Below are 15,638 nucleotides of genomic sequence, written 5' to 3' on the forward strand. Positions count from 1 at the left end.
CGTGTCGGGCTCTGCGTTGACAGTGCAGAGACTGCATGGGATTCTCTCTCCCTCTGCCTCTCCCCCACTTGTGCATGTAACACATGCACACATGCGCACTCTCTATCTTTCAAAAATAAATAAACATGAAAGAAAAGGTTTCCTTGGAGAAATGGGAAACGAGGCAATGGCTGAAGGACAGGGGACAATTCTCAGGGTACTGATATTTTTCTTATTCAAACCTTATTAAACTGTTTGGTTCTTTAAACCATGTTACACATTAACTTTGGTGACAGTGCAAACTAAAGTTTAACAAATCAATGATCACATATTCATATATAAAAATACACATGTGTATGTATTCCAGAATCAAGCTTGCTAGAACAAATCATATCTGGTTGGAATCAAAGTATAGAAAAAGGTCCATGTAAAAACTAAAAAAATAGAACAAATCAATGAAACTAGGAACTGGTTCTTTGGGGGAAAAAAAATCAATAAAATTGATAAACCTCTAGCCAGAATTATGAAGAAAAAAAAGACAAAGGACCTAAATAAATAAAATCACAAATGAGAGAGGAGACATAATAACCAATACCACAGAAATACAAGTAATTATAAGAGAATATTATGAAAAATTATATACCAAAAAATTGGCAACCTGGAAGAAGTGGATAAATTCCTAGAAACATATAAATTGTCAAAACTGAAATAGGAAGAAATAGAAAATTTAAACAGACTGATAACCAGCAAAGATACTAAATTAGTAATTGGGGCACCTGGGTGGCTCAGTTGGCTAAGTGTCCAATTTCAGTTCAGGTCATGATCTCATGATTTGTGGGTTCGAGCCCCGCATTGGGCTCTGTGCTGAAGGCTCAGAGTCTGGAGCCTGCTTTGGATTCTGTGTCTCCCTCTCTTCCTGCCCCTCCCCTGCTCATGCTGTCTCTGTCTCTCAAAAATGAATAAACGCTAAAAAAAAAATTTTTTTAATCTATAGATAGCATCATCCTTAATGGGAAAAAACTGAGATCTTTTACCCTATGGTCAGGAACAAGACAAGGGTGTCTACTCTTACCATTTTTATTCAACATAATGCTGGAAGTCCGACCCACAGCAATCAAACAGCAAAAGAGAAATAAAAGGCATCCAAACTGGTAAAGAAGAAGTAAAACTTTCACTACTTGCAGATAACATGATACTATATATAAAAAAATCTGAAAGACTCCACCAAAATCCTGCTAGAACCTAACAAACAAATTTAGTAAACTCACAGGATACAAAAATCAATGTACAGAAATCTGTTGCATTTCTGTACACAAATAATAAAGCAACAGAAAGAGAAGTTTAAAAAAAACAATCTTAACAAATGCACCCAAAATAATAAGATACCTAGGAATAAACCTAACAAAGAGGTAAAAGACCTGTACTCTGAAAACTGTGGAACACTGATGAAAGAAACTGAAGATGACACAAAGAAATGGAAAGATATTCCGTGCTCATGGACTGGAAGAATAAATATTGGTAAAAATGTCTATACTACTCAAAGCAATATACACATTTAATGCAATCCCTATCAAAATACCAACAGCATTTTTCACAGACCTAAAATAAACAATTCCAAAATTTGTATGGAACCACAAAAGACCCTGAATAGCCAAAGCAATCTTGGAAAAGAAAAGCAAAACTGGAGGCAACACAATTCCAGATTTCAGGTTTTATTACCAAGCATTGGTAATCAAAACTACAGTACTGGCACAAAAATCTACAGAACAGAACAGAAAACCCAGAAATGAATTCACAACTATATGGTAAATTAATTTTCAACAAAGCAGGAAAGAATATCCAATGGGAAAAAGACAGTCTTTTCAACAAATGGTGTTGGGAAAACTAAATAGCAAAACACAAAAGAAAGAATCTGGACCAGTTTCTTACACCATATACAAAAAGCAATTCAAAATGCATTAAAGCCCGAAATGTGAGACCTGAAACCATAAAAATCATAGAAGAGAGGGGCGCCTGGGTGGCTCAGTCGGTTAAGTGTCCAACTTCGGCTCAGGTCATGATCTCACAGTTCATGAGTTCGAGCCCCACATCTGGCTCTCCACTCTCAGCACAGAGCTTGCTTCAAATCCTCTGTCTTCTACTCTCTCTGCCCCTCCCCTGTTCATGCTGTCTCTCAAAAATAAACAAACATTTTTTTTTAAAAATCCTAGAAGAGAACACAGGCAATAACTTCTTTGACACTGGCCAAAGCAACTTTTTTCTAGACATGTCTACTAAGTAAGGTAAAAGAAACAAAAGCAAAAATAAACTATTGCGACTTCATCAAAATAAAAAGCATCTGCATACTGAAGGACATAATCATCAAAAGTAAAAGGCAACCTACAGAATGGAGGAAGATATCTGCAAATGACATATCTGATAAAGGGTTAGTAACCACAATATATAAAGAACTTACACCACACAATACCAAAAAAACAATCCAATTAAAAATGGGCAGAAATATGAATACACATTTCTCCAAATAAGTCCTACAGATGGCAACAAACACACAAAAAGATGTTCATCACCACTTACCATCAGGAAAATATAAATCAAAACTACAATGAGATATCAACTCACACCTGTCAGAATGGCTAAAATAAAAAACACAAGAAGCAACAGGTGTTGGTAAGGATGTGAAGAAGAAAGGAAGTCTTGTGTACTGTTAGTGGGGATGCAAACTGGTATAGCCACTCTGGAAAACAGTATGGAGGTTCCTCAAAAAGTTAGACATAAAACTACCCTATGATCCAGCAATCGCACTACTGGGTATTTACTCAAAGAATACAAAAATACTAATACAAAGGGACACATGCACCCTTATGTTTACAGCAGCATTATTTACAATAACCAAATTACGGAAGTAGCCCTAGTGTCCATCAACTGATGAATGGATAAAGAAGATGCAGTATATATATACACAATGAAATAATACTCAGCCAAAAAAAACAATGAAATTTTGGGGCACCAAGGCGGCTCAGTCGGTTAAGCACCCAACTTCAGCTCAGGTCATATCGCAGTTTGTAGGTTTGAGCCCTGTGTCGGGTTCTGTGCTGACAGCTCAGAGCCTGGAGCCTGCTTCAGATTCTGTCTCCCTCTCTCTCTGTCCCTCCCCTGCTCAAGTTCTGTCTTTCTGTCTCTCTCTCAAAAATAAACATTAAAAAAAATGAAAATTTGACATCTGCAATAACATGGATGGAGCTAGAGGCTATAATGCTAAGTGAAATAAGTCAGTCAGAGAAAGACACCGTAAGATTTCACTGATATGTGGATTTTAAGAAACAAAACGGATGAACATAGGGGGACAAAAAGAGACAAACTAAGAAACACACTCTTAACTATGGAGAACTGATGGTTACCAGAGGGGAGGTGGTTGGGAGGATAGGTTAAATAGATGCTGGAGATATTAAGGAATGCCTTTTTGATGAGTACCAGGTGATGTACAGTATAGTTGAATCACCATAATATACACCTGAAACTAATGTAACACTGCATGTTAACTACCTGGAATTAAAATAAAACCTTAAAAAAACAAAAGCCAAAAACCTAAAGCACTGAGTGAACCTCAAGTGAAACACCTAGCAATATTCGCTGCGTCAATGCCAGTCCCTAGTGAGCTGTTTATTGATAGCTGGTTGGTAATTTTATGCCACCTCTAGTCATAAATGAAGGTTTATTAAAACATTAAGTAAAATATTCCTGGGGAAAAAAAAGTTCCACGAAAGCCAAGAGAATTGATAAAGCACTAAAATAACAAAACAAAAACACCACCAAAAATTAAGAATGAAAAGTAGTCCTTTTCATTTTGAACAGTGCCATAAAAACTACAAAGCAGAAAAGGGACTCTAAAATAAAAACAATTGCAGGATATTGTGCTTCTCTTAAAAGGTGATGTAACATGGGGTGCCTGGATGGCTCAGTTGGTTAAGCATCCAACCTCGGCCCAGATCAGGATCTCACCATTCATGGGTTCAAGCCCTGTGTCAGGCTCTGTGCTGACAGCTCAGAGTCTGGAGCCTGCTTTGGATTCTGTGTCTCCCTCTCCCTCTGTCCCTCCCCAGCTCACACCCTGTCTCTTTCTCTCTCTCTCTCAAAAATAAATAAACATTAAAAAAAATTAAAAAGGTGACATAACACAAAGAGCAATACCCTCGGTTTACATGGAACAATCCAAGGTATACTGTTAACTTCAAAAAGTAAGTCATGTATTATATGCTACCATTTCTGTGTGCATTCTTTAGACATATGTTTAAAGAAGACAGGAGGTTATGATATATACAAATTTCTTGGTTATACACTTAAAGAATATTTATAGAAGAATAAATAAGAAATTGGTTCCTTAGGGAAAGATACCAAGGAATGGGAGTGAGAAGAAAATGATCTTGTTCAATTTCAATTTCTGCCATATTTTAAAACATGTTTTTTAAAGGTCTGAGTTCTGGGGCGCCTGGGTGGCTCGGTCGGTTAAGCGTCTGACTTCAGCTCAGGTCATGATCTCACGGTCCGTGAGTTCAAGCCCCACGTCAGGCTCTGTGCTGACAGCTCAGAGCCTGGAGCCTGTTTCAGATTCTGTGTCTCCCTCTCTCTCTCTGCCCCTCCCCTGTTCATGCTCTGTCTCTCTCTGTCTCAAAAACAAATAAACGTTAAAAAAAAAAAAAAAAAGGTCTGAGTTCTAAAAGAGCCCTGCTGACAGAATAATTGGCGCATGACACTTAATGTCTCTGGGCCTCAGTTTCCTAAGCTGAATGTTATTTTTACAAAGAAAGTAAGATGAAAGTATTTTGAGAGAATTTAAGGTAATCTGTAAAATACCAACTATTTGTTTTACTATTTATTCCTATTTTTTTTAACAGATGTGTTGCAGGGGAGAGGAACTAGACAAGCGCATTTTACAAAGTTTCTTTGTCATATAAATTCATTTAAATTCCTGAAAAACCTACCAGTTCCATGGAATGTTGTGCCAACAACACGAACGCAGCTTGGTACTCGAAGATCCCAAAACCTAACAGTCTTATCTTGGGAACCAGATGCAATCATCCAGCCACTCCAGGTATAAAGTGCTAAAATATGCCCTATAAAAGATCATATACTTAGTTATTATGGTGAACAGTACTTTTCTTAAACACATTCAAAGCTAGGTACTCATTATTAGACATGTGATGGTCTGGTTAATCAAATACACTGGGTAGTAGAGACTTTCCATATATATCAAATATACTGGCAATGTTCAAAACACTAAAATTCAGTAAACTGCACAACATCAAAATCATACTAAACAATCTTGTTACTGACCATTTCAGGATACCATAATTAGTACTGAAAAAAATATTATCATTTGAAATTATGGCAAATTATGGCAAAGCACAGGATCATGGTGTTAGAACACTGGCTTTGCAAGAGGCAGACCTGAGGTCTTATCTCAATTCTACCATATTCAGCTGTAAGATATTGGTCAAGTCATTTTGCCTTTTCAAATTTTGTTTATTTCATATATAAGATGAAGATACAACTTCCTGCCATATAAGATTATTGTAAGGATTAAATTATGTGTATAAGCAAGGGATTTAGCGCACAGGGAAATGTTACCTATTGTTACTGTGTTGTTATCTAAAGTTCCCAATTAAAACTTTTAAAATAAAAATTTCCTGTCTTGAAGAAGTCACTTTTGATAAAATATACCCCATCAATGAAAATGCAGAGAGGGAAAAAGCACAGGTTGAACAAAAAGAAAAGTAGCATCTGAAACTATCACATACCGGTATGTCCACTCAGAGCATGCAGGCCCTGTCCTCTTTGACAATCAGTTGTATAAATGTTACAATCCCCTGCTCCAGCACTTATTAAAATAGCTCCACCACTTTCTGGGCCTTCCATAAATGCCAAGTCTCTAATTGTCCCATCATGCATACTAAATTCCAGATCCGGTCCTGAAACAACAATAAGAATTAAAAAAAAAGATGCTGCTCAACTTACTGTGATAATTTGGTATTGCTAAACTGTCTCAAAACTAAGCAAGAATAATGGTAGAGAGGAGTGGTTTATATTTTCATGTAGGGATAATACTATTATCAATTTCATTTTACTTAAAGAGCAAAAAACTTCAAGAAATCAAAGTACTGATTCAGTTATCATCATCCTTAAAACAGCTAGAGACTTATCCTCTCTTTTATGCCAAAGAAAAAGAAAGAGAAGACAGGTACTCTCTGGAACATATTCATTAATGCACTGCTGGTAGTTATTTAAAAGTTATCTTTCCTTTTTTTTTTTAAATGTCTATTTTTGAGAGAAAGTGAGCGTGCGTCTGTGGGGGAGGGGCAGGGAAAGAGGGAGACAGAGAATCCCAGTTTCCTCACTGTCAGCACAGAGCCTGATGTGAGGCTCGAACTCACAAACCATGAGATCATGACACAAGTCAAAATCAAGAATTGGAAGCTTAACCGACTAAGCCACCCAGGCACCCCAAAAGTTATCTTTCTGAGTAACAATAATTTTCTAAGAATTAGACAACACTGATTAAGAACTTACTAAAAAAGAATAATGCCTTATGAATGCAACTAAGCAATTACAAGAAAACTCTAAAGGCTATATTCTTAGATTTTATTGAAAATAAAACAGAGATATATCAAAGAACATAAGGAAAACATTAAGAATACATTAAGAAACATTAAGAACACTACTGCTTACATACTTGGGACCTACCTGTTGCATTACAAGTCTCTGCATTGAAGGGCAGCACTTTAACATATTTGTCATTTGATCCTGTTGCTAATAACTGTCCACAAGGACTCCAGGCCACACAGTAAATGGATCCTTTATGATGTTTATTCCTTTTAAAACGTACCACTGGCTGCTTAGGGATGTCATGTGCACTAAACAGAAACATTACAGAAAGACATTTCAATTTTTTGCTTGCCAAAGTTAATGAAATTCTATGTTATGATTGTCTTGAGGGAGGGAGCAAAAAAGTGTATCAGACAACATGTCAGTAACAATCTTCAAAATCTCAAAGCAAAAGAAATGAATTTAAAGTGTATTTATTTATTTATTTATTTGTTAACGTTTTATTTATTATTGAGAGGCAGAGAGAGACAGAGCATGAACATGAGAGGGACAGAGAAAGAGGGAGACACAGAATCCGAAGCAGGCTCCAGGCTCTGAGCTGTCAGCACAGAGCCCGATGCGGGGCTCGAACTCAAACCGCGAGATCATGACCTAAGCTGAAGTCAGACACTCAACCAACTGAGCCACCCAGGCACTCTGAATTTAAAGTATGTTTAAAATTGAAAAGTAAAATTAAAAACTATTATTAGACTAACCTAACTCTATTTCAGACCACATAAGGAACAAGATTATTTTTTCAAAATTCTTCATTTCACTTGGGGCATCTGGGTGGCTCAGTTAAGTGTCCGACTTCAAGTCACGTCATGACCTCACAGTTCGAGTTTGAGCCCCACGTCTAGCTCTGTGCTGACAGCTCAGAGCCCAGAGCCTGGAGCCTGCTTTGTATTCTGTCTCCCTTTCTCTATGCCCCTCCCCTGCTCGCGCCCTGTCTCTCTCTCTCTCACAAAAATAAACATTTAAAAAAATCTCCATTTCACATATTTTTCATAGATTTTAACTAAGAAACACAGAGGAATGAAAAAAAAGAGCTACTAAAGCTTCCAAATTCAAAAAACATATATTAATATTATATTAAACATATAATATGAGCAATTGGCTGGGGCTGAGGGAATGCAATGGATGAATCAAAAAGAAAGGAGGCAAGAGTTCTTTCTAGAGTTTAAAATCTTACAAAGGTTGGGGTGCCTGGGTGGCTCAGTTGGTTAAGCATCCGACTCTTGATTTTGTCTCAGGTCATAATCTTGCTCTGCTCTGGGCATGGAGCCTACATGAGATTCTCTTTCTCCCTCTCCCTCTGCTCCTCCCCCGTGAGCCCATGAGCATGTACACTCTCTCTCCTGCTCTCTCTCAAAAAAAAAAAAAAAAATCTTGCAAGGGTCGATGTTGTCATGACTACCCACAAACAGTAAGGCAAGTGTAAGTGTTCTGGTCCAGTACAAAAGTACAAGGCCTTAAAGGACAGGGAGAATTTTTACAGAAAAAGATGACAGCAGAATCACTCCAGTGAAGATAAAATATAGTATGGCAAGTGCCCAGCTGCAGACTGAGTGGGATGGACATGGTAGGTGAGGAGTTGCAGGCACAGTTACAGAAGGTCCTGAATGTCATGCTCATAAGTTTGGCCTTTAATGGGAGTCAAACATTGGTTTAGTGGAGTAATAGATCTTACCTGCATTTTAAAACACAGACTAATAGTCAAAGAAAAACAAAAATCATATGACTTCACTCATATGAGGACTTTATGAGACAAAATAGATGAACATAAGGGAAGAGAAACAAAAATAATATAAAAACAGGGAGGGGGACAAAACAGAAGAGACTCATAAATATGGAGAACAAACCGAGGGTTACTGGAGGGGTTGTGGAAGGGGGATGAGCTAAATAGGTAAGGGGCACTAAGGACTCTACTCCTGAAATCATTGTTGCACTATATGCTAACTAATTTGGATGTAAATTAAAAAAAATAATAAAATAAATTAAAAAAAATAAAACACAGACTAACACTAGGATACTAAAAATTTCATTAGGTATGATGATAACATCAAGTCTGTAAGAACTGGAGATTCATCCTAAAGGGTGAAATGACACATCCAGGATTTACCTTAAACTATTTTAACAAAAAGGATAAAGCAAATATGACAAAAATCTCAACAATTACTGCACTGCACTGTACTGACATCTAATTTTGTGTGTGCTTGAAAAGTTTCGTAATTAAAAACAGAAAAGAAGACTGATAAATTGCCAATACCTAGAAGGTACTTAATATTGATCTAGAAAATAGATCAGATCAAAAGATTTTCTTTTCAGTTGCACATTGAATTCATGGCCCAATAAAAACATTTTATGACAAAAACTTATAAAATTAATTGACAATTCTGATGTGTATTTCCTAAGCATTGAAAATAAAAATTTTAATGTTTAATAAAGAGAAATAAAAATTAAACACTACTGAATGGCAATTCTGAAAAAAGAACTAATATAGCTAAATTAAAAACTAAGGATTGACAGTACAAACCATCTATCCTTACTTACCTTGGATCGATTACTTCTGGATAGGCACATACTCTCAGAGTTTTTGAATTTGAACCTACAGCATATAAACCACCACCTGGATGAAAAGCCACTGCTCTAACAGCTTGTGTGTCTTCTAGGGTGTTAATACAAACAAATTGTTTTTTTGATTTGTCATCCTATGGAAAGAATAAATATGAAAGTCATTCTATGAAAAAAGCGAATTTAAAAGAATTCCTCTTTAGTCCATTTTAAATTCATCTGAACTGCATTATTTATCACTTTATGTGATAAATAAATCACATATAAATAAATCACACATAAATCACTACCTACAATCACATATTCTTTTAAATGGCAAATTCAAATTAAGCCAAATTTTCCTATTTTTTGCTGCCCATTGCTAAATTCAGAGAGCACATAGACATTCAAGTTTTTCTTTGCTTACTATGACAAAATATAAGACTATGCAGTCCCATATAGTTACCTTTAACTATCAAGAAAAAACATAGCCCACATATATAATTCTCACAAAGTTAACAGAATATCATTTGTGCTTCTAAAAGTAGGAAGTATAAAAGACTATTATTCAATCCACTTGGGGGTTGGGGGATAGTTTCACTATCTCTAGCAATGAATACTTTAATATTTCAAATTGAAATTATAAAATACTCTTTTAAAATTGTGAAAAGGATTTTAATCAGAACATTTAATTTGAACCTCATTTTTATTTTAAACTGTCAAACTCTGTCCTCTTCTGAGGAAGGTAAGTTGAAGCCTGGGTGGCTATATAAAAGCTTTCGTGACTCCTGCTATTAGTATAGTTTGAAACTACCCTGCTACCCTGACTACAATGGACTGGACCTGGAACAGGGACCTCTAGACTGGGTGTGGTCAACACACCTCACCAAATCCTGTCTTTGGGAAGTACAGATGTCAAGTACACATACAAAGGCAAATGTCTTCCGCTCTGGTTGTAACCTGACAGCTCTAGGACCCACAGTCAGTGAAGAGATCGTGCCTCTTCCTACACAAAATTTTATGTCTTCATGTAATACATCCTCATGGGGGAATAGGGGAAAAACTTGATAGATCATACTATGTCTGCCTTATGTAACTGAATTCATTTCTTAAATTATTCATTTGAGGGGCGCCTGGGTGGCTCAGTCGCGTAAGCATCTTACTTTAACTCAGATATGCTTACAGCTCAGAGCCTAGAACATGCTTCAGATTCTGTGTCTCCCTCTCTCTCTGCCCCTCCCCTGCTCATATTCTCTCTTTCTCTCTCTCTCTCTACCTCCCTCTCTCTCTCAAAAGTGAATAAACATTTAAAGTTGTTTTTTTTTTTAACATTTATTTTTGAGAGACAGAGAGAGACAGAGTGCAAGTGGGAGAGGCGCAGAGAGAGGGAGACACAGAATCCAAAGTAGGCTCCAGGCTCGGAGCTGTCAGCACAGAGCCCAACACGGGGCTCGAACCCGCAAACCGTGAACCGTGAGATCATGACCTGAGCCGAAGTCGGACCCTTAACCAACTGAGCTACCCAGGTGCCCCAAAAGTGAATAAACATTTTTTAAAAATTTTTTAAATTACTCATGTGAATTTATTTGACTAGAAATGCTATATTTCCCATTGATCCACATATAGGAAATGTGACCGTCGAACAAATAGCATTGGTAGATAAGAGAAAAAGGGAGAAGAATGACTAACTGATTAAATGGCCTATAGCACACGAATAATAATTACAAAGGGTTGCTTTAGAATAGATGTAGCAGAGCCACCAATTAACTCTATGTGCTCATCTGCAGTGTTTAAATTTGTAAAAAACTTGTTGCTATTTTTAAAATATATTTCAAATAAAAATCTACATTCCTACAATTTCTTGAAAATGAAAAGAACTAGAAATACTAGATAAGCAGATTTCTTTGCGCAAGCGAAAAATATTCTTATGTGCTGCTTATCACAACCATAGCCAACTTTATTCATTTATGTTATCTGGCCCATAAGCATCTGGAATAATGGCTGTGTTTATGGGGTTAAAATTTGAACTAAGAAATAAGATAGAATGAAGTTATATAGTAATTAGGTAAGGATATCTGGTTCCAAAGCAAAAAAATAGCTGCATTGAAGATAAGCCCAAAGGAAAAACCAATAATATCTAAAGTAATTAACCACAAGGTTCAGAGAATAGTGCACAGGCCCAACTCAGGAGCCCAGATTGCTACTGGACCATTAAAATGAATACTTGCAAGTATTTTCTGAGGCAACCTCTTCCCTTAGCCCAGTGAATGTTCAATTACCTTGAGACAAACAACAGCATTAATAATAATGATTATTTCTAAAAATAGTTCTATGAATTGAGAATTCCTTAGCAAAATTTGCAAGTATATATAAAAATAATGATGAAACCTCCTTCCCCAAAGTATTACCTCTTCCCCTCTTGACCTTGATAGATTCCCTGAAGAATCTCCAAGAGGTGGTTTAATGACCGAATGTTCTGATGAGCTGTATGAATAGAAATTCAAATAAAGTTTACTCTGAATATCAAAACAAACTGAATTAATTTATCCTTTCAATTTCCAAATTTTTTTTGGCAAACGACCTGCACTGACCCCAGTCAAAGTTACGCTCTGAAGCCATTTATTAAGAGATTCTGGACTCAATGACACCAAACACCATTTTAAGTAGAAGTGAGAAGTCATTCTGGAAAGGAGATTGAGTCAAAATCCATAAATTTTATAGTGAGATGTCAAGTAGTTTTCTCCTGCTAAGTTTTAGAATCCTGGATGCTATGCTTAAATGCTACCCCAGACAGGAACTTAGATTGTTCTTTAGGAAAATTTTCTCTGGCCCAAGAGAAAAGACTACAGAAACTGACAGTTTCAAGTCCTACAATAAAACAATGTTTCTCCTTAATTACTTTTTGCCATGTTCCACCTATGTCCATAGCCTTCCAATTGGCTTTTTTTTTTTTCTCCATTAATGCTGCACTCTTTATAGACAGTCAAAGGTTTCCAGATAGTTTAAGAAAGTCTACTATATAAAAGTCAGAGACTAGGGGCGCCTGGGTGGCTCAGTTGGTTAAGCATCAGCTTCAGCTCAGGTCATGATCTTGTGGTTCATGAGTTCTAGCCCCACAAAGGCACACCAAAAATGAGGCAATTACTGTCTCCATGAAAAATAAGAAGTTATATGAAAAAAAAACATAATCATATTTATATCACACAAGTCAGGTATCACATTACGTGACCATCAACATTGAATACTGATTTAAACAAAAATTGATACATATTGGAAAGAAAGAGTAGACAAAGTAAATGTATTGTGGGTGAGGAGTATGGTAGCTAAATCTAATTAGCAGGAAGTCAATGGATAATAAAAATAGTAACAGAACTATGTTATTTAGAAATGTGGAAATATATAGCAAAAAAACCCAGCTAACTGGGTTGAAAACGGCAGCCTACCAGAAATTGAAATCATAGATAAAGATGGGTAAGATTACCTTCACGTGCTATTTGTCTTTTTAAATCATGTATGTAGGTTACTTTAATTAAAAAAAAAAAACAAAAACAATTTTAAACTTTGAGTTCTAGTGTTGGGAGTGCAAAAATAGAGTTGTTGAAACTAATAAGGAAGCAAATATTAGATGAACTTATGCTTTTATATATAAAACTAGAATTTTTCAAAATAAAATAATAAAAATAGAAAAATAATTTTTATTTGTAATAAAATAAATAATAAATTTAAATATTTATATTTAATAATGAATATAGACTATACAGTCTATATTTATATAATAAATAATATATAAATAATAAATACTAAATAATAAATATATATTTATTTAATAAATAATAAATAATAACAAAACTAGAACTCTTGATACAAAATTTATAAAGCTAATCTAATTCCTATAAGCATCCAAAGGCCAAATGCAAGTTATCCATTTTTAAATGAACCACTCTCAAAGGTGTTTAATGTTGAGAATAGATGAAGAAACTCCTGTGGAATTTAAGAACAAAACAAATGAGCAAAAAGTGGGGGGGGGGGGGTGGGCAAAAGAAAAAAAAAGACAAACCAAGAAACAGACTCTTAAGTATAAAGAACAAACTGATGATTACCAGAGGGGAGGTGGGTAGGGGGACTGGTGAAATAAATAGGTGAAGGGGATTAAGGAGGGATTAAAAAAAAAAAGAATAGATGAAGGAAATGCTCCTTAACTAGTCCCATTGCATAAATTAACACTTGTTTACTAATGACAGCAAGATAAAACTCTTCCCTGATTAGTGAAAACACAAATATGCAAAATGCCTTCAATTGCTGTAACTGCCAGAACAGCCAAGAGTGTCTTGCTGCAATCATCCCAACATGTTATAAAACATCTTGTGCTCTCAACATCTGTTAATTAAATATTATTTGTTGAAAGGTACCAATGGCAAGAAAAAAGAAAACCAGGGAGAAGATAAAACTGTAAGATCTTTGAGTAAAATAATGTATTAAAAGATAGAATTTTCTTGGTAGTGATGAGAAAGCAAAAATAAAAACAGGAGAAAAAAGACTACTAAGAAATTTAGAAGTTAGTAGAAAAACATAAAGACGGATTAGAAAAAGATTCAGTAGGTAATGAGCTCTAAAAATTTTTTTAAAAATTTGTCTATTGAGAGAGAGAGAGGAGGCCAGAGGGTGGGGGGGGGGGGGGGGTGGTTACCAGGCAGGTTCTGTGCTATCAGTGTCAAGCCCAACAAGGGGTTCGACATGGTTGATGACAACCATGAGATCATGACCTGAGCTGAAACCAAGAGTTGGACACTTAACTGACTGAGCCAACCAGGTGCCCCATGAGCTCCAAAAACTTTTATTTGTAAGGCTCCAAAGAGAAGTTCAACTTTTTAGGTTTCCATTCATTAGCAGGAAGTTAATATTTCCAGGTTTTATAAAGTACTTACATTTGGTTTCCACTAGAAGGTGACTCCTCAAGAAAAGGTATGTGATTTGTTGATCCAGGATTACGAGGGGTGCTTGTATGAATATTTGAAGCATCATGTGTTAATCTCTGACTAGAGTCTTGGGGAGGTGTAGCAAAACTAGTTACAGAAGAATTATTAGATCCATTGCTTTTGCTCCCATTACATTGCTGGTTGAGCACTGATACCTCATTACCAAGGCTATCCATTCCAATATTTAATTCACCAAGCTTCTGAATGGACCTATAAAATAAAACAGTGCAATTATATTAAAAAAAAAAACTTAATCACATTCCTTTTTTTTTAAATTAAGTAAAGTCCACACCCAATGTGGAGCTCAAACTTAAACTCCAAGATCAAGAGTCACATGTTCTTCTGACTGAGCCAGCCAGGAACCGCAATCATTCTTTCCTTTTTTTTCTTTTTCTTTTTCAGAAAGAGAGAGAGCATGAGTGGGGGAGAGGGGCATAGGAAGAGACAGAGAATCTCAAACAGGCTCCATGCTCAGTACAGAGCCCAACATGGGGCTTGATCACACGACCCTGAGGATCATGACCTGAACTGAACTGTCAAGAGTCAAGACACTCAACCAACTGAGCCGCCCAGGTGCCCCACATTCTTAACATATAGATTATTAGAAGTTTGAGAAGGCAAATACATGCACATGTAATATATATATATGAAATATATAAATGGTAATAGATAAATGGTAATTTTTTTGTACTAAAAAATTGGCTTAAGACATAACCAAGATACCAAAAGAAGATCCAAATTTTCCTAAAGTATGCCACTGTAGAAGGATATAGGCCTAAAAGCACCTTTTACCATAACAGCAAGAAAAAAAATCTGTTTCTTCTCCAGTATAACTGGTTTAATTTCCCACTTAAATTAAAACTTAATTTCCCAAAATAGTCAACAAAAATATCACCACTACCAAAATTTCTCACCAACAAAACAAATCATTTTCATTTCATCTCTGTAGTTACATCACATCAAGTAGGAAACGTATGATTAGAGCAGGCCATGACGGAACAGTCAAGTGGCATCCTATTATTCACATATTCAATCTACACAGACTCTCTGACAGGCTCTGATCTAGGTACTAGAGGGATAAAAGAGAAAGCAAAGCAAGTGAGCCTCAAGGTCTTTCCCTCATCACAAGTCTCCCTACATCAGGATAGACTGACTTCTTTTGTTGGACTCAGGGCTCCAAAGAGCACAAAGAGGAAGCTGACAAGCTCTCTTAAGACTCAGACCCAGAACTGGCCCAGCATCACTTTTTACAGCTTAGACTCAATATGAGAGAGGAGTCACAAGGGGTATGAATTCCAAGAGGTGCTGTGGTTTATTCTATTTTGAAAGTTTTCCTACATTAAACACTGGCGCGCGCGCGTATGTTTAGGGCTTAGAAAAGACTTTTTTTTTTAATTTTTTTTTTTTTAACGTTTATTTATTTTTGAGACAGAGAGAGACAGAGCATGAACAGGGGAAGGGCAGAGAGAGAGGGAGACACAGAATCGGAAG

The 15,638-nt window shown here is 36.1% G+C and overlaps 1 protein-coding gene across 10 annotated transcripts in view; it reads right to left on the reverse strand.

Annotated features, from left to right (window-relative positions):
• WDR47 (WD repeat domain 47) overlaps positions 1-15,638 on the reverse strand; it is a 68,806-nt gene that overhangs the window by 9,334 nt on the left and 43,834 nt on the right. For 7 of the 10 annotated variants that reach the window (XM_027058432.2, XM_027058437.2, XM_027058436.2 and 4 more), the window contains 6 exons: positions 14,097-14,357; positions 11,580-11,655; positions 9,172-9,329; positions 6,718-6,887; positions 5,775-5,951; positions 4,959-5,090 (listed from right to left, as the gene is read on the reverse strand). In XM_027058432.2, the coding sequence (XP_026914233.1) occupies positions 4,959-5,090; positions 5,775-5,951; positions 6,718-6,887; positions 9,172-9,329; positions 11,580-11,655; positions 14,097-14,357 (974 nt within the window). The remainder of the gene's footprint in view (positions 1-4,958; positions 5,091-5,774; positions 5,952-6,717; positions 6,888-9,171; positions 9,330-11,579; positions 11,656-14,096; positions 14,358-15,638) is intronic. The other 3 variants (XM_053214568.1, XM_027058439.2, XM_015075137.3) reach the window with 1 other exon arrangement.

The sequence above is a fragment of the Acinonyx jubatus genome, chromosome C1 (genome assembly GCF_027475565.1).
Source record: "Acinonyx jubatus isolate Ajub_Pintada_27869175 chromosome C1, VMU_Ajub_asm_v1.0, whole genome shotgun sequence".
In the NCBI taxonomy this organism is placed as follows: domain Eukaryota; kingdom Metazoa; phylum Chordata; class Mammalia; order Carnivora; family Felidae; genus Acinonyx; species Acinonyx jubatus.